At 36.6% G+C, this 27,112-nt stretch overlaps 1 protein-coding gene across 10 annotated transcripts in view; it reads right to left on the minus strand.

The window, feature by feature from the left end:
• The window catches only part of Tcf12 (transcription factor 12), a 388,060-nt gene that overhangs the window by 308,315 nt on the left and 52,633 nt on the right, over positions 1 to 27,112 (minus strand). Inside the window, exon 1 of one of the 10 annotated variants that reach the window (XM_008847536.3) lies at positions 7,413 to 7,474. The exons of the other annotated variants lie outside the window; for them this stretch is intronic. Coding sequence (XP_008845758.1) covers positions 7,413 to 7,470 — 58 coding nt within the window. The 5' untranslated portion in view covers positions 7,471 to 7,474. Of the gene's footprint in view, positions 1 to 7,412; positions 7,475 to 27,112 lie in introns of those variants that run through there. 10 annotated transcript variants of the gene reach the window in all.

The following is a 27,112-nucleotide window of genomic DNA, read 5'->3' on the forward strand; positions in this document are numbered from 1 at the left end:
TTGTTCTATTTTCTAAAAAGTGAATGTAGTGTAGTGACAAATGTTTCTTCTATCAGTGGGCATGAGGAATCGCTTACCATGCACACCCTAACTCCACACATCATCTCCATCACCTATCTATAGAGCCAGCATCCCAATTTTTGCTTTGGTTCAACAGGTTATAACCTCTTGAACTGAGTTCTGTGACAATGGAGCGTCTACAAAAGAACTGGAGAAAGAGATAAACTCAACTTCAAAACACCCATAATGCCAAATTCAAGATTCATGGGTATCTGTCTTTCTACAATATTTTCAGTTCTCCTTCATTCCAAACAAAGGAATAAAGTTATACAAAGGAGGGAGGGAAGAGGTGAAGAAGAAAGGGAGAGAGGGAAGAAGGAGACAATCTCCAGAGAATATAGGAGCAATGTGCCTCTTTATGTAATGATATATATATATAACATCAATTAAAAGGTTTTGCTGACACCCCTCAAAAAAAAAAAACCCTCAGGGAAATTGAAATAGTAACACATTAAAATGGCAATAAGGAAAACCAGACAAATTCAAAATGTAAGATAATTTTAGTAGACAAGTTTTTATTTTCATTAACATGTCTGCTACAATGGAAAACATTTGAAATTTAAAAGAAACTAAGACTACGAAGTGGATTTTTTCTTTAACCCACAGAAGAATTTCTAGGACAATTCAAGAAAAGACAGGAATGGGTACCAGGGAAACTGTGGTTAACTTTCTCTGTTGTGACACTACGGATTTGAGATTAAGTGGGAAAGTTCTCTTTTCAATAGAAATGCCTACTGAAACCTTACAGACTAATATTAAAAATTGAAACCTGCAAAAACTAATGAAATTTATGGAATTCTTGGACAATGAAATACAAATAAATGTATTAGAAAAATTGTGAGAAAGCAAGGATAAAGCCAAATCTGGCTAGAAAAGACAGCTGTGGAGGTAGTGAACATTGCGCTTATAAAATAAAGCACGGACAGAATTCTGGGGGCTGAAAGGACAGGCAAAAGTGAGGACTGAGAGAGCCAAGTGCTGGTCACAGTAGAGATGGCATAGATGATGCCTCAGGATTCATCAGGCTAGGTGTGAAGAACCACAGACCACACTAATGAAGAGACAAAGTAGCAAAACAAACTGAAAATCCAGCACCAGAAGAATAACCCCTTTAAGCCCAACTTGGACCTCACAGGTTTTTAGTGCCGACTTTCTCTCTGGAACCTAATTAATTTCTCTTCTGACTTCTGTTTTGTTTCTTTTGAATACTTAATATGAACTTGCACTTTTTGTTCTAGTGTTCTAAGCTGGGACAGTGGGATGGTTCTGCATCTTTCTTCTTGCCTTATATATACATCACATGTTGCAAATGTTCCTCTAAGTGCTGCTTTTTGGTGCATATCCCAAATTTTGTTATGTTGAATGTTTTTAATGCTCATTTTCCAAAATGTCTTTACTATCTCCGGATTTCTTCCAGAATTCATGCTATTTAGATATGAGTTATCAATCATTATTACTTTTAATTTTTAAATTTATTTTAATTTTATGTGTTTGAGTGTTTTGCCTGCACGTATGTATGTAAGTGCATCCATGTCATGCAATGCCCACAGAGGCCAGAAAAGGGCATTGGGTCCCCTGGAACTGGAGTTACAGATGGTTGTTAGCCACCATGTGAGTGCTGAGATTCCAACCCAGGTCCTCTGCAAGAGCAGTCAGTGCTCTTAACCACAAATTCATCTCTCCAGGCCCTCAATCTTAATTTCATATGATTTAAAAAACAGATTTCAAAACATGAAAGTTTTCCAAGGGTCTAAAAGAAAAAGTCACATGGATTTTATATGTAAGTGATACATTTTTCTTTCAAATTATGCCACATAGGTAAATGAATATTCCAAATTTTAAAGGAAAAGTGAGAAAGTTAAGCATAAGATTAAAAAATGAAGAAAAATAAGGCTGACAAGATGGCTCAATAAGTAAAGGTACTTGAAACACCTAAGTTTGATCCTTAAAATCCATAAGGAGGAGGGAGAGAATCAACTCTCTGACCTCCACATTCATTTTCTCTCTTCCTCTCATTTCCCCTAACTCTTTTGTTCACGTTCCCTCCCCAAACTTACCTTCTCCCCCAATAAATATAAGTTTTTTTTTAAGTTGCGAAACAGCTGAAACAGCTTTCATCTGATGCTTATCTATCATGAAGAAAAGGCTATCCTGAAGCTTTACTTTCAATCAAAAGCAAACCCCTAGACAGGCCTGGTATTGCTTGCCTTTAATCCCAGTGCTCAGGAGGAAGTCTGTGAGATGGAGGCCGGCCTGGTCTATGCAGCAAGTTCCAGGCCAGCTGAAGCTACAGGGAGACCCTGTCTTAAATTTAGAAAATAAGAATATACATATCCCCTTAACTGTGGTGCTGCACCCTAACATTCCCTGGCTACTTTCATCTTTTGCCTTTCATTCTCCCTTCTTTCTAAATTTTTACTTGTAAATTCTTTATTTTTTTAGGTTGGAGTCCAGGTCTGTGAATTATAACACACACTTGAGACACTTGAACCAGCAGCAACAAATTGGAATACAAAGCATTAACGCTACACTTAAACCCTCATGCCTTCATGCTCACATGCTTCCTTCTAAGTCTAACTTCTAGAAGGACACAATGCTCCCTATCATCAAAGTTTACCTTTATATGCATATTGATAAAGATCACATTTATTTTTTTTTAAAAAAAGATAACATTTATTTTTAAGAAAAAAGATCACATTTATTATTGATTTTTAAATGGCCTCCTTGATTCCATATAATACATTCAGGACTCAGCCAATCTGCTACATGCATAAATACGTTATTGTTTTAATGACCACCATTATTTTGTTGTGTGAGTACACCACATTTTGTAAAACCTTTCATCTGCTGAAGAACAGTTGGTTTATTTCAAGATTTAATGAACTAAGAATTACGGCCATGTGTAATATTTTTGACCAGGACTTTTTGTAAATATATATTTTTATATTTCTTGGATAAATCAAGAAGTGGTGTTGGGTCACACAGCAAATGTATGTTTAACTCTTAGAAACTATCAAACTATTTTCCAAAGCATTGATACCATTTTGCATTCCCATAAAAAAATGTATTCCAGATTCATTGATCCATATCCTTGTCTATACCTGGCATTGTCGAATCTAGTGTTATTATTTAATTTTTAAGTTTAATTTTTAAAGTTGTAAATATTATGTGTGTGTTTTCTTCCTGTTTTAATTTATATTTCCCTAACAGCTGACAATGTTAAAATCTTTAAAGGCATTTATTTGCCATCTCTGGGGTGTTCTCTGGTGAGATACATGTTCAAACAGACGGTTTTTAATTCATTCTTGCTTTCCTTGTTGTTGCATCTTAAAGATTCTGTATAAGCCCTTGAGGCCAGGTCTTTTAAGATATTAATTTCCAAATAGTCTTGCCCAATTTCTAGTATATCATTTTATTCTCTTAACATTGTACTATTGGGGGCAAAATTCGCATTTGATGAACACCAGTGTAAGGACATTTTTGACGGGTTATATTTTTGTGGCATGGACTCTCTGCCTAACTCTACAATGGAAAGGTCTTCTCCTATGGTTTCTGTTAAGAACTGAATGCTTTACGTTTTTTTGGTCTTTTTGAGACAGGGTCTCCCTAAAGCCACAGCTAGCCTGGAACTCTGTGTACACGAGGCTGGCCTACATCTCATACAGATCTGCCTGCCTTTGCTGGGATTAAAGGCATGGGCCACCACACTGGGCTTTGTCTTCTGGTTTTTGGAGACAAGATCTCACTATGTAATCCTGGCTAGTCTGAAACTTGTGATCTTCTTGTGATGACCTCCCAAATGCTGGAATTGCAGTCTTGTACCCAACTATCTATGATTGAGGGTTTTTGTTTTGTTTTGTTTTGTTTTTTGGTCTTTTTGAGACAGGGTCTCCCTGTAGCCCCAGCTGCCCTGGAACTCACTATGTAGACCAGGCTGGCCTTGAACTCACAGAGATCCGCCTGCCTCTGCCTCTCGAGCACTGGGATTAAAGGCGTGTGCCACCACACCTGGCTTCTATGATTGACTTTTAAACCTTATTTTCATGCAAATTTAGACCAAAGTTTCTTTTTTGCATAATGCATGCCTGATTACTATAGCACTGTATGTGGGCAGACCCAGGGTTTCATGCATGCCAGGTAAGCACTCTACCACTGAGCTACAAATTTAACCTGTATTACCAGCTGATATTGTTTATTCATTGCACTGCTTCAGCACTTCTGCTATAATGTGATCATTTTTAACACATTCCCTTGACTGACTTATCTGTCCTTTCACAACAAATTTCAATCTTCTCCAAAATTGTTTTAAATATTCTTATTTTTTTATATTACCATATAAATTTTCATGTGAGATGACTATGTCTACAAAATATATTGCTTAAGTTTTTATTGGTATTATGCTAAATTTATAAAATAAATTGGGGGGGCTGGAGTGATGGCTCAGCGGTTAAGAACATTGATTGTTCTTGCAGAAGACCCAGGTTCAATTCCCAGCACCCACATGGCAGCTGACCAGTGTCCGTGACTCCAGTCCCAGGGGGATCCAACAGCCTCTTCTGACCTCCGCAGGCACTGTACAACTCAGGTACACTTACCTACATGCAGGCAATACACATACACACATAAAATAAAAATAATAAATAAAAATTTTTTAAATGTTAAAATAAATAAATAAATCGGGAGAAACTGCTCACTCATTTTACTATTTTGAAGCTCTCGATCCATAAACATAATGTACCATCTACATCTATATGAATCTTAGTTCTTTTGATCACTTTTAAGAAGTTTTCAGACTCTAGATAAGGTACACTACATATACTCATTGAGCATTTTATGCCTTTAGAGCTACTATAAATAGGGTTTATTTCATTTTCCTAGTGAACATTGCTAAAATTCATCTCTCAGTCTTGACAGCAGACTGGCTACAGAACTCTGGACATCAAAATTCCTTACACTAATGGACAAAGTACTTGTATGTAACTTATAGTAGGCATGCTCTCAGATATCCTAAATCATCATCAGATGACTTTTAATTCCTAATACAGTATATAATTGGTGTTAGACTAAATTGTTTAAGGAATGATAACAACAAAATATATGCATTGGGGGGGTTGTTTTTGTCTTATCGAGATAGGGTCTCCCTGTAGTCCTAGCTGGTCTGGCACTTGCTATGTAGACCAGTCTGGCCTCCAACTCACAGAGATCCGCCTGCTTCTGCCTCCAAGTCCTGGGATTAAAGGCGTGTGCCACCATGCCTGGCATATATCCATGTTTATTACTGACAATTTTTCAAAAATATTCAATCAGTGGTTAAACCACAGATGTAGAACCTGCAGACATGAAGGACACATTACTACTTCTAGAAATAAGCTTGGTCTTTGTGTGACTGTATATCTTATGACCTTGTTAAGGTCACCAATCAATTCTAGGCTTCAGGAGTCTTTGAAATGTTATACGCAATCACGTTTTCTGACACAGAAAATAGTTTTATTTTTTTCCAATCTGTACAACTTTTATTTCCATTTCTTGCCTCATTAACACTGACCAGGATTTCTGGTAAAATATTGATTTAAAGACATAAGAGTTCCATCCTTGCCTTGTTCTCTCTCAGAGAAGAAAACATTCATTCCTTTACTAGTAAGCCTTTGTAGATTTTTCGTTTCAGTCACAATGTATTATTCTTTTTATGAACAGTATAATCCAATTTTCTTATACTGTGTTTGGAGGATTTTGCAAGTATTCTGATGATGTATACAGTTTCTATTCTTTCATTCCTCCCTTATTATTTACTGTCTGGTATTGATATCATGCTAATTCTGACTTCATAAAGAAAATTGAGAAATATTTACTCTTCCTGTGTTCTGGAAGGGATGGGGAAACAATGTTATTTCTTTATCACATATTTGACAGACTTGTTTGCTGAAATCATATGAATTGGAGTATTTTCTGGAAGGTTTTTAATGACCCAACTTCTCTAATGAAGGACTACAAAAGCTCATCTAGGGCACAATACATGCATGTACACACCAAATAAATAAATAAGTTTTAAAAGCTCATCTACACTAATACTGGGTAAGTTTTGGTATTTTATTATTTCAAGAAATAAGTCAATGTCAACTGAATAGTGTATCTCTGTGAAAGGCCTGCTTCTCTCCCACTGCTGTCCTTGGCTCTCTCTAGAGTGTGCGATATTAGCCCTTCCTTCAGCGCAGATACTGGCTCCATTTGTTTTCCCTATTCTATCAAATTGTCATGGCTTAACAATTTTTTTGATCTATGAAAAAAGAAATACAGCTTTTATTGGTTTGGGCTACTGTGTTTCTGCTTTGAATGTATTGACTTTGAGTTTTTTTGTCTTCCTTCATCTAGATTCTGAGATAGAAATGAGATTACTACTTTGAGGTATTTTTATAATCTATTATAAGCACTAACTACAATAATGTGCCTTTAAATATTGCCTGGGCTGTGTAGGTTTTGTTGTGTTATAGTCACGTTCCTCAGTCTGCTAAAAAACTCTCCATCTAGTATTTGTCAGTTCTAACATTTCTATTTCTCTGAGACTTTTCCATTCATTTCGAGTATTCACAATTGCTTCTATGAAGATACATATAACAGCTGTTATAAAGTCTACATCCAGTATCAGGATGACAATCAGTGATGTCACGGCTTTTCCAAGTTTCTCTCAACACATTATCAATTCTTGGGGTACCCTTTTCTTGCTTTTCCAGCCAGAATGCTGGGGGCTTCCTGTTCTCTGATTGGTTAATGCATATGAGCCACACTATAGAATCTACTTTAAGGTCAAGCAGAGGGGAGGAATGAGGGGAAAGCAATGGTCTCTGCCAACTGAAAAGGAAAGCTTGTGTCCCTCACAGCTCTGGCTGCAGGTTGCCATCATAGCTCCTGCTAACAAAACCATAAAAGAAAGGGGCAGGGCAGAATCCTGAGCTCAGGAGTTATCTTTGCTGCTTCTAGAGCTAGAATTAGCAGGCTTCTTTTAGAGCACTCTATCTAGGTTTCAGATTGTCTTAAATTCAGGTTCAGGGATACTGAAAGAAAAAGAAATAGTAAACTCACAGCCATTTTGATGGTACTTTGAATTCTAGTCTTCTTTCCCAATCCTCCTGGTATTAATTATTCTGCACGTTCCTCAAATAGCTGTTCTATCCATTTTGTGCTGCTTTATAGATGTAGTCAATGGGAGACATAGGGGGTGTATGTGGTTAATACCTACTTAGAAATGGAGCAAACTTCTGACTTCTTTTCAGTTACTCAATTCTCAATGACATATGGACTTTTTAAATACTCCTATCAAACCTTGTTAATGATGGAAAATAAGAAAGTAGTCTTACCAGTTCTTCCTCTCACCAAAACTCCAGATTCCCAAGAAGTTAACAGAAAGACAACCATCACACTATGAATGAAATCATATCAGGTTTTGTTACTGAAAAGTCTTCAACACTTTACAAGGTATTATCAGAAAACACTCTGCCCCCATATTCTTCTGCCCTCAGGGGTGCTGGAACGACACCAAGAGGCCTCCACTTTTACAGAGAACTAAGAATTACCATTCGATAAAATATTAACTATCAACAGTAGAAATAGATAATTAGAAACATAATTATTTCTTTCAAAAAAATGGTCCTGAATCTATTTCAAATTCTGGCTGCTACTTGAGAAATAAAACATTCAAAATTTAGTGTTAAAAACAAAATCAAATAAAAGTCAAAAGCAATAGGAGTAGGGACTTAGCTCAGTGATAGGTATAGTGTGTGTGTAGCATGTGAGAGGCACGGGGTTCTATCACAAGTACAAGAGTTAATGATAATCATAATTATAATAAATAATAAAAGTGGAAAGAAAATACAAACAGAACTTGATTTAGAAACGAGCTTTAAAAATTAAGATCATTTCAGATGGACAAGATGGCTCAGCAAGTAAAAGTACATGCCACCAATCCTGACATTCAGAGTTGGACCCCCAGTTCTCACCTGATGGAAGGAGAGAACTGACTCCCCCAAGTTGTTCTCTCACCTTCACATATGCCACTACATATACACATAAACACATATACAAAATGAACAAATGTGTAATAAAAATGTTAACTAGGATCAATTTTAAGTAAATCCAGCAAATCGTAAACCAATGGCATTTGACTGCATAATAAAATTTTACTGACATTATAATCAACTTTTTCTACACTGATTGTTAAGAAAGTTAACTATTATTCAATGAATTAAAAAAATAAGCATTTCCCCCTAATTAAAAGGATAGTATAGTATAGTTATTGGTTTATATGACATTTAACTTGATAGCTCTGACAAGAGTATTTCAAAGGAATTAAAGTACTCAAATTAGAAGCTAATTTTGTTTTTTTATAAAATGTTAAGTGCTTTGTCAATAAAAATATTAACTTTAAATGTCTTCTAAACCTTTAGACCATCTTCATTTAAACAGAAGGTACATCTCTACACCCAGATTAGAAAGGATGATCTCCATATGGCATGTTGATATTATTTTTCTTCTGACCTGTAACTGTTGACAATCAAAAATGTGAAATGAGACACAGTTAAGACATTATACTATATGAGTTACAATTAATTAAACAGAAAGTAGCACTGATACTTCACTAGTTCCACCTTTCTGTGCAACTTCAGTACTCGGCTTTTTCCTAGTCCTAGACTTAGTCAACCACTTTGTCTTGTCAACTGTGAGACACTAGAGAAAGGAGAGAAAAAATGTAAAGGAATGATGAAAGACTAGAAGAATATATCTGTGCAAATCCCTTATCATTAGTAGGAAGACAAGTGAATGAAATGGTGGGTCAGGAGCATTATCTTTCACTCTAAGACCTAGTCTCAAATAAGGGGCCTGGAAAATAAATCCAATCTGAAAATAAGTTAAAAACCTGGAGACCTTATTAAGAACACTTAATTTGTGTGTTCTGGTAAAGCTGCTAAGAAATTTTTAAAATTCAGCAACATTTCATATATGGTTATACCCAAAAACACACTGGAGCACCAGATACATGCTAACTCTGCTCCACATTCCAAAGGAAGATGATACAAGGCAGCAGATAGCAATGTTTACAACAAAAAATCTTCCCATGTTAAACCTTATTACCAGGGCTAGAGAGATGGTTCAGTGGGCAAAGACACTTGCCACCAATCCTGATGGACCTGAGTTTGATTCCTGGGGCCCACATGAGAGAAAATGAGAACTGACTTCTGCAAGCTGTCCTCTGACCTCCACACATGCATGTAACAGGAATGCACAAGCACAAACACACAAAATAAATATGATTAAAAAAATTTAAACCTCACTGCCATTCCATCCTGAAGTAAGCACTGGGAAGCACAAAATGGAGTGCACACTATGAACACAATCTAGAATTTTCCACTCAAACCTTTGAGTCCATTATGTTTAACTGCTGATTAGAAGATCAAAGAAAAACACAAATATTTCTAAATGCTATAAAAATACAGCACCATGGGGCTGGAGAGATGGCTCAGTGGTTGAGAGCACGGACTGCTCTTGCAGAGGACCCAGGTTCAATTCCCAGCACCCACATGGCAGCTATGAACCATCCTTCACTACAGTTCCAGGGGAATCTGAAGCCCTCTTCTGACCTCCACAGCATTGCACAACACGGGTGCACTCACATACATGCAGGCAATACATTTATACACATTAAAAAATAAATAAATAAAGTATTAAAAAAATATACAGCACCATGAAGGAAAACTATCTTCAGAGCTCAGACTGAGTAGGTATTTGCCCAGTCTCTAAATCTATTTCCCCAAAAGAGAGTCAAACACTTTAATACTGTATTATCATGACAGACAGTGACTTGAAGTAACTCCATATAATCTTACTTTACTCTCCTATTGCTGCTCCAAACACATTTCTTTAAAGGTTAACTAGAAAACCTTTGAACATAAGTTGAAAATAAAAATTAGAGCACTGACACAAACACACTGTTAAATAAATTATGTTCTAAAATAAACAGAATCATCACAATGCCAAAAACACTGTAATTTTTCCACAATAGACATATTTCAAGACACAATTTCTTTTGGTGTTTGAGACAGGTCTCCCTGTAGCTCCAGCTGGCCTGGAACTCACTATGTAGCCCAGGCTGGCCTCAATCTCACTGAAATATGCCTGCTCTACCTCCCTAGTGCTGGGATTAGAAGCGAGCCTCCATGGCTGGCTCAGAACACCCTTTTTACCCTAAGACAATAAGTGTTTCCTGACATTTGTTTTTGACTACTCCTGTTTTTCACTTTTTAATCTTTACCTCTTTACATTGGCATAAAATAAATTTACTAAGTTCATCTCTAAAGTTAGAAAAATGGACTCTAAATTACAGTAGCAAGGTCAGGGAAGAATGGGTTTGTGAGGGTAGCCCTGACAGCTTCTACACTGTACACTCTCCTGACATCAGGAAAATAGTTTCCTGTTTCCTACAAAGACTCAGTAAGCATTCCTGCCAGGGAAACCGTAAGTACCATTATCCTACTACATCAAGGTCAAGCCAGTTGATTCCTGTGGCAACATGGCTATGATCACAATCTGGTTCAAAGGGTTTAACAAATAGGTTGACTCAGTCAGTGCCTTTAAGGTTATGTCTAGAAGTGTTAAAGATTGTGGCACATGTGTGCATGCATGCACACACACACACACACACACAAACACACAAAGTGGTGAAATATAAATAAATAATCTTCCAACCTAAGAGCTAATAAAAAAGCCTGCTTTGTTTTTGCTGATTTTTTTTAAATTAAATTCCAGAAGTTGAAAACGGCTTTCACATTCTTTCCAATCATTTTTTGACTTATAGTAAATGTTGATTTTATATGTATTTCATGTATCTACATGTTTGGGGCCAAGTGAAAAATTCTCAGGTAAATGCAATCACAAAAGGAAAAATTTAGAAGTCCTGTTTCAATTACTTCTTCGTGTGTGTGTGTGTGTGTGTGTGTGTGTGTGTGTGTGTGTGTGTTGCATAAAAGGTTTTATTTAGCTTATAATTCTACATCACAGCCTATCTTTGAGAGAAGCCATGGCAGAAACTCAAGATTAGAGTTTAAATAATTATGAATAGATATAATTTATCTTCATTTCATATCGTTTGGCCTGAAAAAAAAGAACACTACAAAAATTACTATCTGAACCTTTCAGACAAAAATTATTGAACATTCTCTAAAATAAATACTATGCTCCCTAAACATATTTTAGCTATAATGTGACTATATTTTAGCTGTAATGTGACTATAATTATTTTAAAACCTTTTAAAATTTATTTATTTGCTTTTATTTTATGTGTACAAGTGTTTTGTCTGCATGTACATTAAGTGCACTATGTGCATGCATTGCTTGCAGAGGTCAGACGAGGGCATCGGATCCCCTGGAACTGGAGTTACAAATGGTTGTTTGTCACCATGTGGGTGCTGAGAACCAAACCCCAGAACTATGCAAGTGCAGTCAATGCTCCTGACCACTGAGCCATCTCTCCAGCTCCTAAAAAAAAATGTTTTGAATATTAGCATCTAATCCAACTACAGAAACAGTATGATCCCAATGTAATATACACAGTGAAAAAAGAACAGGAAAGAAACCTACATGAAAATGTCAATACACAGTGATAACGCTTGATAAATGTTACATTTACTGTTATTTTTCTGAACTTCGTGACATTTCTAAAATGGGTAACCTTGTTATAATCAGAATACAGTTTAAACAGAGTACAGAGCACTTTTACAAGAAAACATAGAACAAAAATATCAACCACTTGAATTTAAATACATGGTTCAGTCAACATTATTCACCCCTACTTATAATTCATGTTGTCAAGAATTTAAAAGGGGCAGGGGAGATGGTTCAGTGGTTAGGAGTGAACTTACTGTGCAAGCCTGAGAACCTAAGTTCGAATCCCCAGCGTGCACATAAAAAGAGAGCTATGCATGGCTGCAGGCGCCTGCAACCCTGAGACCCTGTCTCAAAGGAATAGATAGAGAGCAATTAAAGACAACTTCTTGGGGCTAGAGAGATGGCTCAGCAGTTAAGAACACCAGTTGTCCTTGCAGAAGACATGGTTCGATCTCTGTGAGTTTGATCTCTGTGAGTTCAAGGCCAGCCTGGTCTACATAGTGAGTTCCAGGACAGCTGGGGCTATAGGGAGACCCTGTCTCAAAAAGACCAAAAAAAAAAGACAGATATTCAGGGCTGGAGAGAGAGCTCAGTTGCTACGTATACTTGCTGCTCTTGCAGAGCACCTGGTTTAGATTTCCAACACCTACATGGTGGGTCACAATCATCTACAATTCCAATTCCATGGAATACAATGCCTTCTTTCCTCCAAGGAAGGGCTCCAGGTAAACACATGGTACACATACATACCTAACAGGCAAACACTCAAACACATAAAATGAAATCTTAAAAAAAAAAGACAGGTTTTCTGATAAAAGTACAGTATAATTAAAGAACTGTGGTTATCTGTAGCAGTGACACATACCTTTAAACCTAGTACTAAATGGGTAAAGGCAGAAGGATAGTTTGAGGCCAGCCTGGACTACATGAGACCCTATCAAATCAATCAAATGTCATTCTTCATTGTGTATTGGGGTAAAAAGTCTTTGCTTTGCAGTTTTTTGTTGCTGTTGTTTTTTGTTTTTTTGTGACAGCGTCTCCCTGTAGCCCCAGCTGGCCTGGAACTTGCTATGTAGGCCAAGCTGGCCTCAAACTCACAGAGATCCACCTGTCTCTGTCTCCCGAGTGGTGGGATTAAAGGCATGCGCCACCATGCCTGGTGCTTTGCAGTTTCTTTCCTGAGTTTATCCTGAGAATAAATATAAATCTTAGATGTGGGTGATATTAAAATCCACATTGAATTCTCTCAAACCATAAATTTTAAGTCATACTACCATGAATAACACTGTAATTGACAGCTTTTCATGTGCTGATATTTTTGTTCCCTTTATAGTACATTATTAACTGGTATACAAAAATAACTTTTTCAAAGTTAAAAAAATTGACCACACCACATACCAAAACTATTACAAAGGAACAGATTCTACAGCTAATTAAGCACTGACAACAGGGGCTGAGGATATAGGCCAGCTGACAAAGTGCTTGCTGAGCATGCACAAGGCCCTTGGTTTGAACCCACAGAAATTAGATGTGGTGGCACATAAAAAACACTTGGAAGATGGAGGAAGGAGGACGAGAAGTTCAATATTATTCTTGGTTACATAATGAGGTGAACACCAACCTGGGCTACAGGACAGTCTGTCTCAAAAAAAAAAAAAAACCTGACAATGCCCTGTGTATAAATACTGTTCCTATCAAATTCACATATAAGAAAAAACATCCAAATTTTTCTGCTTTCCCCCTTGTCCCTGATAGGAGGCACTGAGAGAGAAATAAACATTTATTCAGAAAACACAAACCACACTCCAATCTCACTTAATATTTAATTAAGCGTTTTACAAGCAGACATCAGAAGTGAAGTATTGGTCTTATCCAAAAAAAACTCAATAGTCAAAGATTGTGAATAAATGGGAATAAATTAAAAAACACATTTTTAAGACATTCTACTTAATCCAAATTAATTCTATTCTGCTAAAGTACTTCATATAAACAGCTTTGTACTTAACTAGCCTACTTTTCAGATTAGTGTAACTCATACATTTAGCAGCAGAGAAGTGGAGGCAGGAGAACTACAGCATGAGTTCCAAACCAGCCCACGCTACAAAGTAAACCTGTGACTCAAACATAACATTAAAATAAACTTCAGACATGTCTTTAGTAAATCAAGCAAAAGAGATATTCTATATTAAGAATACACATAGTGGGGCTGGAGAGATGGCTCAGTGGTTAAGAACACTGGTTGTTCTTGCAGAAGACCTGGATTCAAATCCCAGCAAACAACTGTCTGTAACTCCAGTCCCAGAGGATCCAACAGCCTCTTCTGGCCTCCGTGGGTACTGCACAATACAGGTGCACCTACCTACATGCAGGCAATACACCCATACACATAAAATAAAAATAAATAAATTTTAAAAAATAATACATAAAGCAACTGACTTAGTTCTACAGTCAAAAGTCTTTAGAGAACACTTTTAAGCTAATTTACTCTAAAGACGTGCAGGCATTTAATACATTACAAACTCCTAGAGCTTCTACTTCTGGTTTCTGCCATAATAAACAGGGGGGGTTTAAGCTTGGGCTGCTTTTTTGACTTAAAAGATTTTTATAAAGTCAGCAAGTTACAAGAGGATATACTATAAAACTAAAATGGAAACTACTTAATCAACATTTCCTTGTGGAAACATATATCATACATAACAGTTTATAAGGGTAAAATTTTACTTTTCAAAAGTAGCACTTAAATTTTATTAGTAATACAAGCTTTTTTTTTTTCCTGGTCTTCCAACATATGCAGTTAATTTTAGTCAACATAATGATAGCAGCACTAAAAATCAAAAATGTAAGCAGCAATGTAAGTCAGTTTATTAATAATGTTAAATAAAACCTTTCCTGTTAAAAGCACAGATTGCTGTTTTTCAAGTCCTATAGATTGTTCCTCAAGTTGTATATTTTTAAACTGTTTCTATAAAGGACTTAAGGCACTCGGGAAATCCATAGTGTGTGATTCACCCAGTGTGCAATCTTCCAGACATCAGGTTTCAGACTGCTCATCGACATTACCAAAAGAACAAGCACAAAGATCTGTTTTAAAATGCTGGGTGTGAATGTAAAACGTTCCTCTTCTCTACCTTATCCCCAAAGCACATAAAATAAGCTAACAAACACAGACCTGAAACTCACACTTGTTCCCCTGGCTTTACCACATGTAATTTCCAAATTCTATCACTGCAAGAACTAATTTTGTAATCAACAACTTCCTCAAGAGGGACAAAATTTCCTCTAAATTAAACAAGTTACTATAGCGGAATTCAAAAGCATTGGTGTGTCCTAAAAGAAATTAAAAGTCAATTTCACCATAAGGACCATCTTTTCTTCCACTCATGCCATCTAGTCTATAAACCTTAAGAAGCAGGTTTCAAATTTATTAGTACCAGTCTAAAAAGGGCAGTAACTATAGTTATAGTCATATCTATTTAGCTTTTGTTAAGGGGAAAAAGGAGATAATTTGATAATGTCAATGTGTTTCCATCTGTATATCTGAATAATTTAACCAAGGAAAATAAGCTATGATATATTAAGACTGCAGCAAAGAACAGTAATCTGGTTTCTGACTTGCACTTTCAAAGCATCTTTGCAATACTCATCCAATTGCCTCATTCATGTATTTCCTCTTGACAATGTCTAAGCTCACTTCCTAAGTTTTCTTCTTGCAGGACTCAGCATGTGCTAATGACCTCACAAAGTCCACATACTTGCTGCAATCAGCAAAGACAGAGGGTTGAAGAAAGCATTGTAAAAGGCTGGAGAAGAATAAAAGGATTCCTTCTCATGGAATAATGTTTCTACAGATCTGGATCCCTAAATTTAAAAAAATACTCAACTTTTTCCCATTTTAATAGAAATAGGGGCCAGCAAAGATGACTCAGCTGTTAAAGATGCTTGCAGCCAAGCCTGACAATCTGAATTCAATTCCCAGAACCCACATGGTACAAAGGAGAGACCTGATTTCCTCAAGTAGTCTTCTAACATCTGCACACATGCATGCACATGGTTTGCACACAAAATTAAGAGATATAATTTTTAAACATTTTAAAGAAATATATGCATTCCAATGCACAAGTTCACTTCATCAGACTGATTTAGAAACTGATCAGATCTTGCCACAATCCAGCAAAAATTTTGGCTAGTACTTCCATGACATTTACTGGCACACAATAGAAAACAATACTGGAGGCCAGTGTTTTTCAGTGGTATCACAGCAGTCTCATGGATGCTCTTAACAAACAAAAGTGAAAGTCTCTTGAGGTCATCTGAGACCTCATGGGATTCTTCATAATGTCAGGGTGTTAATCCCCTACGGCCTGGCCTTTTTCCAATTTGGATCATTAGTTCCTGCTTACCCAAATTCCTATTACCTTTTCAACTGACTCAGGGATTCTTTGTTTCCTACCCATGTGGGAATTATGAAGCAGGCAAGATGAAATGACTTCTTTGGGTGCCTACACAACACAGTAACACTTCTCACTCCTCTAGGATCAGCCAGAGTTTAGCCGTTTCTGTTGTGCTTGTTTAATTTCTTAGTATGGCACACAGAATATCTTGCTTGTTTATGACTTTACACAGACCTGGAATGTCTAGATTATCGCTGTCAAAGAGAATTTGTCAGTGACCAGCTAAAGTGCTAAATCAGTTTTGAAACTTCAATTACAATTCTATTTCACATCAGGTTACTAACAAAGCCTGACCTAGCTAGCACAAAGATAAAAACAGGGGCTATGGGCCCTATCTACCACTTCTGCCTCTACTCTCACAAGCACAGCATGCACACTCTTTTCCTAAATTTGTATATTTATATGTGTGTTAATCTGTATGTGTAACATGTAAATGTGCTACTAGAAACATAATTCATAAAGACTGAAACAGTAGTACATCTTCCTCTTTTCAGAGGAGTAGATTCTATTCATCTCTGGATCAATTAAAACCAAGAGGTAAGGCTGATGTAGTGATCACCTTTAATCCCAGTACTCTGGAGGCTAAAACAGAAGGGTCATAAATTCAAAGTCAGCCAGATTATACAAGCAGACCACATCTCAACAATGATAATAATAATAATTTAAAAGTTGTGAAAAAAGTTTAACAACTTACTTGGTGGTAAAATCTGATCTGAACTGAAATGAGGATAATTACACTCCTCATTTATTCCCACTCACTATATATGCTAATAGATTTCAATTTGGGAATACTGATGCATTGATTATAGGGTTTTGCCATTGAGCTCTCTAGGAAATGTTACATGTCAGGTGGTACAAACCACTCATGTAGTTTTTAAAAATGGATATTTTAAACAAATCCAGTATCAAGTTTGGATCAAACTATCTTCATGTTTCTTTTTGTTTTTACCTCTATACTTTCCTGATTATAACTTTCTGTCAGTTCAGTCATAAAACAAAGAGTCACAATAAGGTCCATGTGTTTAACTTCTCTCTTTAATGCTTATTAATTTCTCTTTTCCAAGAAAGGCCTAACTTGCATCGAGGTACAGGACAGGACTGAAAAATATATCTAGGTTCAGAGAATATTCAAGCCAGCAATCTTGAAACTTAAGATTTTCCCCTATTACTACTATTCCTGCTTCTAATAACAACCATGGGTGTTTTGCCTTCTGTTTTAAGGTCATTTGACCTTCCTCCACGACACAGTCCTCTAGGACCTAGGCCTGTGTGGTAACTGAACTGCTACATTCAAATCTCACTCTTAAATCCACCACAGATACCATGCCAACAACTACTCACAAATGACTCCGGATGCACAGACATCATTCAATTAACAGCTACTTCTTAAATTTGCTGAGCAACTCTTCCCTACAGATACAAATCTGCTTTAAATTAAGCCAATTTAAATCACTAGTCAAGAAGATTCCATTCCATTTGTTTGTAGAAAACAAAACAAAACAGATTACATTCTTCTTTACAAAAACACACTCTATATAATCAAAGTGCAGGTATGGATTTTTACCTTTAAATAAAATATAACTTGAAAGTAGTAATATGTTTGATATTTACTGAGATTAATTTTTTCATTCTTTCTAAAAACTGAATGAATTATATTTCATTCTCCATGGTGAATGAATCAGATAAGCAGGAACTTATGAACTCACTGAAGGTAACTCATCTCCATCTCAATGAACTTTATTTCATGAAGATCTTCTGTATTAATAAAATCAAAAGAAGTCAGAATCTACCTTTTTCTTTTTGGTCTTTTTGAGACAGGGTCTCTCTGTAGCCCCAGCTATCCTGGAACTCACTATGTAGACCAGGCTGGCTCACAGAGATCCGCTTGCCTCTGCCTCCCAAGTGCTGGGATTAAAGGCGTGCGCCACCACGCCTGGCTTCTACCTATTATTTTTTAAAGCACAAGGATTTCAAGCCTTGTTTTTAGCAATATGACTAGATTAGACATTAAATGTAAATATCTACAATTAAACTTACATCAACTGAATAAATTTTTCTAATTATTCAGCATATTCTCTTTACTGGTTTTACTTTTATTTAATAATTTAATGTGCTTATGTGTCTTGCTCATCAATGTATTCTCCAAGCCTATTAGTCTCTCAACTAAAAAATATTCAACAAATATCTGTTACATGAAGTTAAAAAGTTTATCTAAATATAGAATCAGTAAAACTACATGAAGTGCTATGGTTTGAATCATTTTGTACCATCAAAACTCACTATGTAGACCAGGCTGGCTCACAGAGATCCGCTTGCCTCTGCCTCCCAAGTGCTGGGATTAAAGGCGTGCGCCACCACGCCTGGCTTCTACCTATTATTTTTTAAAGCACAAGGATTTCAAGCCTTGTTTTTAGCAATATGACTAGATTAGACATTAAATGTAAATATCTACAATTAAACTTACATCAACTGAATAAATTTTTCTAATTATTCAGCATATTCTCTTTACTGGTTTTACTTTTATTTAATAATTTAATGTGCTTATGTGTCTTGCTCATCAATGTATTCTCCAAGCCTATTAGTCTCTCAACTAAAAAATATTCAACAAATATCTGTTACATGAAGTTAAAAAGTTTATCTAAATATAGAATCAGTAAAACTACATGAAGTGCTATGGTTTGAATCATTTTGTACCATCAAAACTCTGGCTGAAATTTAATCCCCAAAGCAACCACTGGGAGGTGAGACCAAAGAGGAGGCCTTTAGGTCATGAGATTAGAAGTGCTGTCAAAGAGACCACAGCAGTGTGCTGACGACTCTCTTCTACTCCTGCGCCAGGTGAGGTCATAGCACTGGCTCATCCCTGGATCCTGTATGACAGAAAAAGGAAGGGAAAGAGGCCAAGAAAGCCAAACTCACACTTTCAGAATGAGATTAGTCCTATCCAATACCTAATCAAGTTCCACCTTAATCTTGTTTCAATGGTAATTAAATCTCAACATGAGTTAAACCATAGTGAGTTTGTCTGTATATGTGTGTATCTCTGTGGAAAATGTATATACAGTCGCATGTGCCTGCATATACACATGCATGTACACACCTAAAAGGTAAGGATACCAAAACTTACTTTGGCTTGTTTTAAGGAGCTGGGTTTGAACCCAGGGCCTTGCACGTGCTAGACAAACACTGCTTACGGAGCTACATTCCCGGTAGTCAGACATTTCTTTAATGAAATGTTAAGACATTTTTTAGATGTGTGTTCCTTTGTCATAAAACATTAACGACAGCCTTTAGCAAAATGATTTAATACTCTATTTTTACGAAACTTAATTTCTAGACCAGCATACAATTTACAAGTGCTCCTAGAAAAGTTCTTCAATCTGCTGTTACCAAAAATAACATAAATCTTGTATCATTTCCCTAGAAACTTAAACTCAAAACTTCCTGAGTTTCAGCTTCCACTCCTTGCTTCTCCTTTTTACCACTTCTATGAATCATGCATCAGTCACTTTAAAACTCCTGAATCTTGATTTTTTTTTCATAACTATTAATCTTGTATCTCCAAAACACAATTTCCCTAAGGGAAAAAAAAAAAATCCTATCTTAGTGCTCTCTGACAAACCCACACACAGATCTAAACATATGCAAATTTTCAACTGAATATTTATTGACTAAGTGCTTGCTGAATTTGAGATTCAGCAACTCAGGTTGCTTTAAAATATGTGAGAGAAGAGTAGAGAGCCTTGAAGGTTTTCATTCTAGTTGATCACAATTTTTTAAAGATGGATGGGGGTGGCTGGAGAGATGGTTCAGCAGTTAAGGGCACTGGCTACTCTTGCAGAGGACCTGGGTTTGATTCCCAGCACCCACATGGTGGCTAAAAACAGTCCCATATTCCAGTTCTGGAAGAATCCAACGCCTTCTTCTGACCTCTGCAAGCATTGCGCAACACATACATATGCAAGCAATACACTCATATACAAATAAATTTTAAAAATGATTTTTTTAAAAAGATAGGAACTAGCCTCAAGAATTTCTAACTTGCACCTTGTCGTTGTTCTCTAGCACTGGATTTGACTATAACCTCAGTCAGAGGTGCTTTTAAGTATCTGTCAGCAGGCTCATTCACTGCAATCATGAGTTTATACATGAAGCCAGCATTCTAACAGTCATGTCAATCTGAAACTTAGACATTTTATACTTCAAAATTATCATATTGGCATAAAACAAGAGAAAACGTAACAGTAAATGAAAAAATGAAAGTCCACAAATCTTTATTAAAAAATTAAAGTTAAGTATAACTGAAATTTAAAATATATTAAGGCATTATGATAATAAATTACTTTAAAAAAACTTGTTTGGGAAAATCTTTTGGTGCGCATTAGCAATAAAAGGAACTATCTCTATGAATGAATGACAGGTGTGCAATGATACGATGGTTATGTTCAGAACACCAAGTACCAAAAAGACTATACTTGAGTATGTTTAATGCAACAATGAGATAATACTACTATAAATGTGAAAAGCATGAAACCAAGAATATTTTCCAACCGGAATTAATAAGTAAATTTATTTACTAAAGTGTTTTCAAGGATGGCAAGATGGCTCATTCGGCAAAGTTCTTGCCACATAAACATGGAGACCTGAATTGGATCCCAGGTCATACCAACCTTAAAAAGCTGGCATAGTGGCACATCTGTAACCCCAGCTCTGGGAAAGAAGAGACATAGTGGTCCTGGAGTTTGTTAGCCCAACCAGTCTAGCTGAATTAGTGGGCTCCAGGATCAGTGAGAAACCTAGTATCAAAAAATAAGGTGGCGAGTAACTGAGGAAGACACCAATACCAACCTCTGGCACCCACACGCACACATGGACACACAGACCTACACACGAGCACCACACACATAAAAGAAACAATGTTTTAATTATATGTCACATACAGTCTGCTTTTAGAAACAGTCTGCTTTTAGAGATGGCTCAGTAGTTACCAGCACTGGCTACTCTTGCAGGGGACCTGGGTTTCGATTCCCAGTACCCATGTGGCACCTAACAACCATCCTAACTCCAGTTCCAGGGGCTCCGATGCCCTCTTCTGTCCTCCATGGGCACTGCACAACACAGGTACACTTACGTACATGCAGGCAATACAGTCATACACATAAAATAAAATAAATTTAAAAAGAGAAAATATCTGAAAAGATAGACACTAAAGTATTAATGATTCCATCTGAAAATAGTAGGAACTTGTCAGGTTTATTTACATTTTTCTAATTTTTATTTACGTGTCATACTGCTTTATAAAAGTGAAAATAAAATCTGAAAGAAAAAATATATACTTTGCTCCAAACTACCACATGAAGGCCAATCTGTAACTACACTTTCGTTCATTACTCTAGATGCACATGAGCATGCACCTGTCAGAGTCTTCCTGTAAAGATGACTTGGAGAATGGCTATCTTAACCAACATGCTAGTAAGAGAATTAAGTGGGTACTTGATCATCAAGACATCTCAATGTGACTAAGTATGTAACAGTTCATGACTACTGGCCAAAGGCATACATCTGCTTCAACTAGGAAACAAAATGAACATTTTCAGACTTTCCAACAAATTAGCTTCAAGGAAATAAAGTAACTTCAAAGCTTCTAAACAAAATCTGTAGTTGAAATGGGTTTAAAATAGTTATTCATGTTCATACAAGTAACAGGTATTTATTCTCCTGATTAATTATTTACATAATGACATCAATATAAAGTTGTGTTAATACAAAATATAAATAGGGGCTGGAGAGCCGGCACATCTGTTAAAGGCTCAGGCTCACAACCCAAAAGACAAAATACAAATAGATTTTCAACAAAATAAGACTAAAATACCAACCTGGTACAAATAATACATATAAAGAATATTTATGAGGGGACTGGAGAGATGGTTCAGCAGTTAAGAGCACTGACTGCTTTTGCAGAGGACCCAGGTTTGAGTCCCAGAACCCACATGACGGCTACGAACCATCCTTAACTCCAGTTCTAGGGGAATCCAATGCCCTCTTCTGACCTCCACGGCACTGCATGACAAGGGTGCACTCACATGCAGACAATACACTCATATGCACAAAATAAAAATGTTAAATAAAATATATTTTTTTAAAAAAGAATACTTATGGATAAAAGTCTTGCTTCAAATATTTGCATAAAAAAATAGAATGGAGTTCGGATTCAACAAGGAAAGAAGCACATAAAATATCAGAGAGCTTATGACAAGAGCTAAGAGAGCAGTAATATTTAAAAGGGACAAAAGAACAGAAAGTCAAAACAACATGAAAAGATACAAAGGTCAGGTCGTAAGAAGAACTGATCCATTCTCTAAGGCTAAAGAATGGGAAAATAATCTTCCTAAAATAAAATGTGACAGAGTTGAAGGACAATGAATTACCAACTACAACAGCTGTATTATTTTTGTTACTTATTCACAGACATGATCATGTGCATTTTCTAGGATTACACTATAAAGTTCCATCCAACCCTCCCTTTGAAAAGTGTTATTTTTGTATTTTGTGAAACCAACTCAAGGTCATATAGTTTGTTTTAAGGATAAAAAATACAGCTCTCTGATCTTAACTGGTATGACCACTAAGCTATCTGCTAATATTAAGTTACTTATTATCATTATATCACACTAGTGTTTGGGTGTGGCTCCTCCTGATCAAACTATGTGTTCCCTGGAGACAGCATTATACTTGCATCTGGACACCTATGTAGCATCACTACTCAGCACTGTGTATCTTTAAAAGTGCTCAAAAAATGTCTGTTAGTGAACATGGAAACTGGTGGCATGAAGAATCCATGTAACTACTTCTGAGGTATACCTTTAAGTACCAAAGTCACTCACATCCTGCTAAATGAGCAGACCCAAGCAGCCAAGTTTCTATCAATTAAAAAGTGACCATTTTCCTAACCCCAACAACTGAATGGGATATACTTAGGTGGCCAATCCAACACTAGTCAAATCATTAGCTTATAATCACCAGCTGTTCTATCTTGAGCGCTGCAGCAAGAAAGCTAACAGAGATAGTTTGTGAATTTGGCCAAACTAGTAAGAAAAAGTTTACAAATTGAACACGAATAGTAAAGGTACACTCAGGAACCTGAATCAAGAATTGCCACACAAGCATAAGAAATCAAGTTCAGAGCCCCAACACACATGTAAAAAGCTGAGCATGGTAATGTGTGCCTGTAACCCCAGTCTGCAGGAAGGGGAATGGGGCACGGATCACTGAAGATCAATGGCCAGCCAGTCTAGCCAAATTCATGAATCCAAAGTTCAATGAAAAACTCTATCTCAGGGGCTAAAGAGATGGCTCGGCAGTTAAAAGCACTGGCTGCTCTTGCAGAACACAGGATTCAGTCCCCAGCACCCATATGGCAGCTAAAACCATCTGTTAACTCCAGTTCCAGGGGATCCAATGCCCTCTTCTGACCTACACAGGCATTGCACAACACTGGTGCACTAACCTACATGCAGGCAACATACTCATACACATAAATATATAAATAAAATACTTTTTAATTTAATAAGCACATGATTAGAAGAAGCATTTCATTACAGCTTTAATTTATACAGTAACAATTTCCAGAGCAAGGATACATCTCTTTCAAAAGTGGCTGTAAATTTTTAGGTTCACAATTGAATTAATAGTTATACATTATTGAACTCAGTATAAACCCTGTAAGACATAAAATTGAATGAGTTTTTATCCTTTAAAGAAGACCTCCATTTCATTTTAAAATATGCTGTTTCCTACATTTGGGGGGGGTGTTTTGTTGTTGTTGTTTTTGTTTCCTACATTTTTAATGCTCCTAACACTTAAATGTTTACACATGTGTCTTTAATCGCTATGTATCTGATTGTTACTAGTCACAGTTGGCTACACTCAGATCCTTGACACCTGAGTATGGATATAAAATCATCAGGTAGATTTCAATGGTAATGTTTATCACCTCTACTAATTAACATGAAGTAAATTTTTGTCCTTCCTCCTCAAATGTCTTTTTGTTATTGTTGATTTTTTTGTGTGTATATCATACAGAACATCCCAAACAATCTTATTTATCTATATACCCACTTCCCAAATGGCACTCTCCCATAGTCCGAAAAAAAGAAAAACCCTATCTTAAAAAAATTAAGTTAAATAGCAATCAAGAAAGCTGCCCCTTCAATCATACCTGTATGTACACATGCACACACCACACATACACACAAAACAACGCAACACAAAAGAAACCAACCATAGGAACACTAAAGGATAGAGACTTAGTTTGATAAAACGTAAATGTAGTTGTTTTCACGTTAAATGCTCTGTGATTCCCCTCCCCCACCCCCCTCTTTCTCTCTTTTGATCTTTTTGAGATAGGGTCTCCCTGTAGTCCCAGTTGTCCTGGAACTCGATACATAGACCAGGCTGGCCTTGACCTCACAGAGATCTGCCTGCTTCTGCCTCCTGAGTGCTGAAATTAAAAGCATGTGCCACCAAGCCCGGCCCCATCTCTCTCTTTCTGCAGTCAAGTAAACCTTTACTATAATGCCTTCATATTCCCAGACTATATTTATTCTACACATTCACTATAGAACTACATATTCTTAAGATTTCAATTACCAATGATAAACACATAAAGCTAGGCCCCTAAAAATGCTTTAAGTACTATATTGCAGGTTTCAGGCATTTGGAAAATATGAGCACTATGTTATCAACCTAAACATAGAACAAAGTTGCAGCATCACAAATCCACACATATATTAAAGTTCTACTGCAAATTCAGTAACCATTCTTCATAGTAAAATGGATATAAGAACCACCACGATAAAAATAAAATGTAACTAATCATATAGTTATTATGAAAATAGGTGTTGCAGGTAAAAATGAAAACAGATTCATATAACACAAATAGCAAAAAAAAATTATTTTACATAGAAAACTGCTAAGATGAAAGTTGGTAACCACTACAGAAGAAAACAGAGCTCATTGAATATAGAAATCTGTAATATTTTTCCAATGTTCTATATTTACTAAGGACTTAGTCTTCCAACTTAGGAATACCAAGGGAACCAACAGAGTCACAAATACACTGTCAATAGTTGAGAAAATTTCAGTCACATTACACAGTATATTGGTTCCCCTGTTCGGTAACAGATTTTCAGGATGCACATATAAGTCAGGCATTAAGAATTTACAGCATTACAACCAGGCATGGTGGTGCACGTCTTTAATCCCAGCAATGGGGAGGTAGAAGCAGGTGTATCTCTGTGACACTGAGGCCAACATGGTCTAGACAGTGAATTCCTGATGGGTTGGGACTAGGAGACCCTGTTAAATAAAAACAGGAATTCACAACATGGGGCTGGAGTGATGGCTCAAGAGTTAAGAGCACTGACTGCTCTTGCACAGGATCAGGGTTTGGTTCCCAGCACCCACATGATGGCTAAGAGCCATCCATAATTCCAGTTCCAGGGGATCCAATGCACCCTTCTGACCTCTGCAGGCATTGCATGACAGACACGGGTACACTTAAAAAAACATGCAGGCAATACATTCATACACATAAAATAAAAATGATAAGATACTCTTTTAAAAGAATTCACATCAGTGGTAGAGTTCCATAGCAAGTATGAGACCCTCAAACACAACCAAAACAAGAATTCATGCCACTGAGGAACAACAGGAACAATACTGCTGAGAACTCTGGGGTACACCTCTGTTACTATTAAGTTAGTAAGTCACTAAATAAAGAATATAGAAAGTAGAAACCCTCTTTTATGGGTACCTTCTGTTTCACATACTTTGCATTCTTGTTCCTGAAGCTACTCCATGTGTTTCTCTCAGGCACATTCTGCTTCCTAAAACATTTCTAAATATGCTCACAAAAGAATGTGTGCCTCTCTGAGTTTATGTGCACATCGTAAGTCAGGGTCTAGGTCCTCTATCATCTTTATCTCTCAGGATACTTACTGAATGACTCAAGACACAAGCTAAATGAAATAAAGACAGTTTAAAGACTTAGAAAAGTCCATGGCAGTCACCTGAAGTGACAGACACCCACAACTCACAGCTGTTCAGGAGCCTGACGCAGGAGGATTGTGCTGCAGCAGCCTGGACAATTTAGCAAGACCCTGTCCGAAAGTGAAATTAGTAATAAAAAGGAGCTAAAGATATACACCTTGCCTAGTATGGGCAGAAGGGAAAAGAAGAAGAGGAAAGGAGAGGAGAGAGGAAGACGGAAGGAGAGAAGGGGAGGGGTGAAGAAAAAGAAATGCACTAGAAGTAGTTTTAATGAAGTTAACAGAAATGTAAAACCTGATACACAAAAAGTTTTATAAAAAATTCAAAAATTACCAGTAAAGTATTAGTGCCACTGTCTATACACTTTAATCCAGTATTATCTGATCCTAAAGACTCCATTTTAGCATATAAAGCACAACAAAGTTAAAGTGCTACAGTTAACATAAGTAGAAGTGATTGTTGTCTGCTTGCTTTGACAAGCAGACAACAATCAAGTGAGTAGTCTAAGCAAAATGTCAGCAAATCAAACACTGTATGTTCTTTTAAAACATTATTAATATATTAATAATCCAAGCGATAAGCCATGTTCTAAACTGCATAACACTACACTGTCTAACAAGATAGCCTCTGGCCACAACTACCCACACATAAATTTTAAATAATTAAAATTCAGTTGTTCAGTCATATTAGTGGCTTTTCATGTGCTCAACAGTCACATGTGATAGAAGAGATTTCAAGAATAGCTTTTCGGGGCTGGAGAGATGGCTCAGCAGTTAAGAACACTGACTGTTCTTGCAGAAGACTTGGGTTCGAATCCCAGCACCCATATGGCAGCTAACAACTGTCTGTAACTCCAGTTCCAGGGAATCCGACAGCCTCTTCTGTCCTCCACAGGCATT

Source organism: Nannospalax galili, unplaced genomic scaffold (assembly GCF_000622305.1).
Source record: "Nannospalax galili isolate Female #2095 unplaced genomic scaffold, S.galili_v1.0 scaffold611, whole genome shotgun sequence".
Lineage (NCBI taxonomy): Eukaryota > Metazoa > Chordata > Mammalia > Rodentia > Spalacidae > Nannospalax > Nannospalax galili.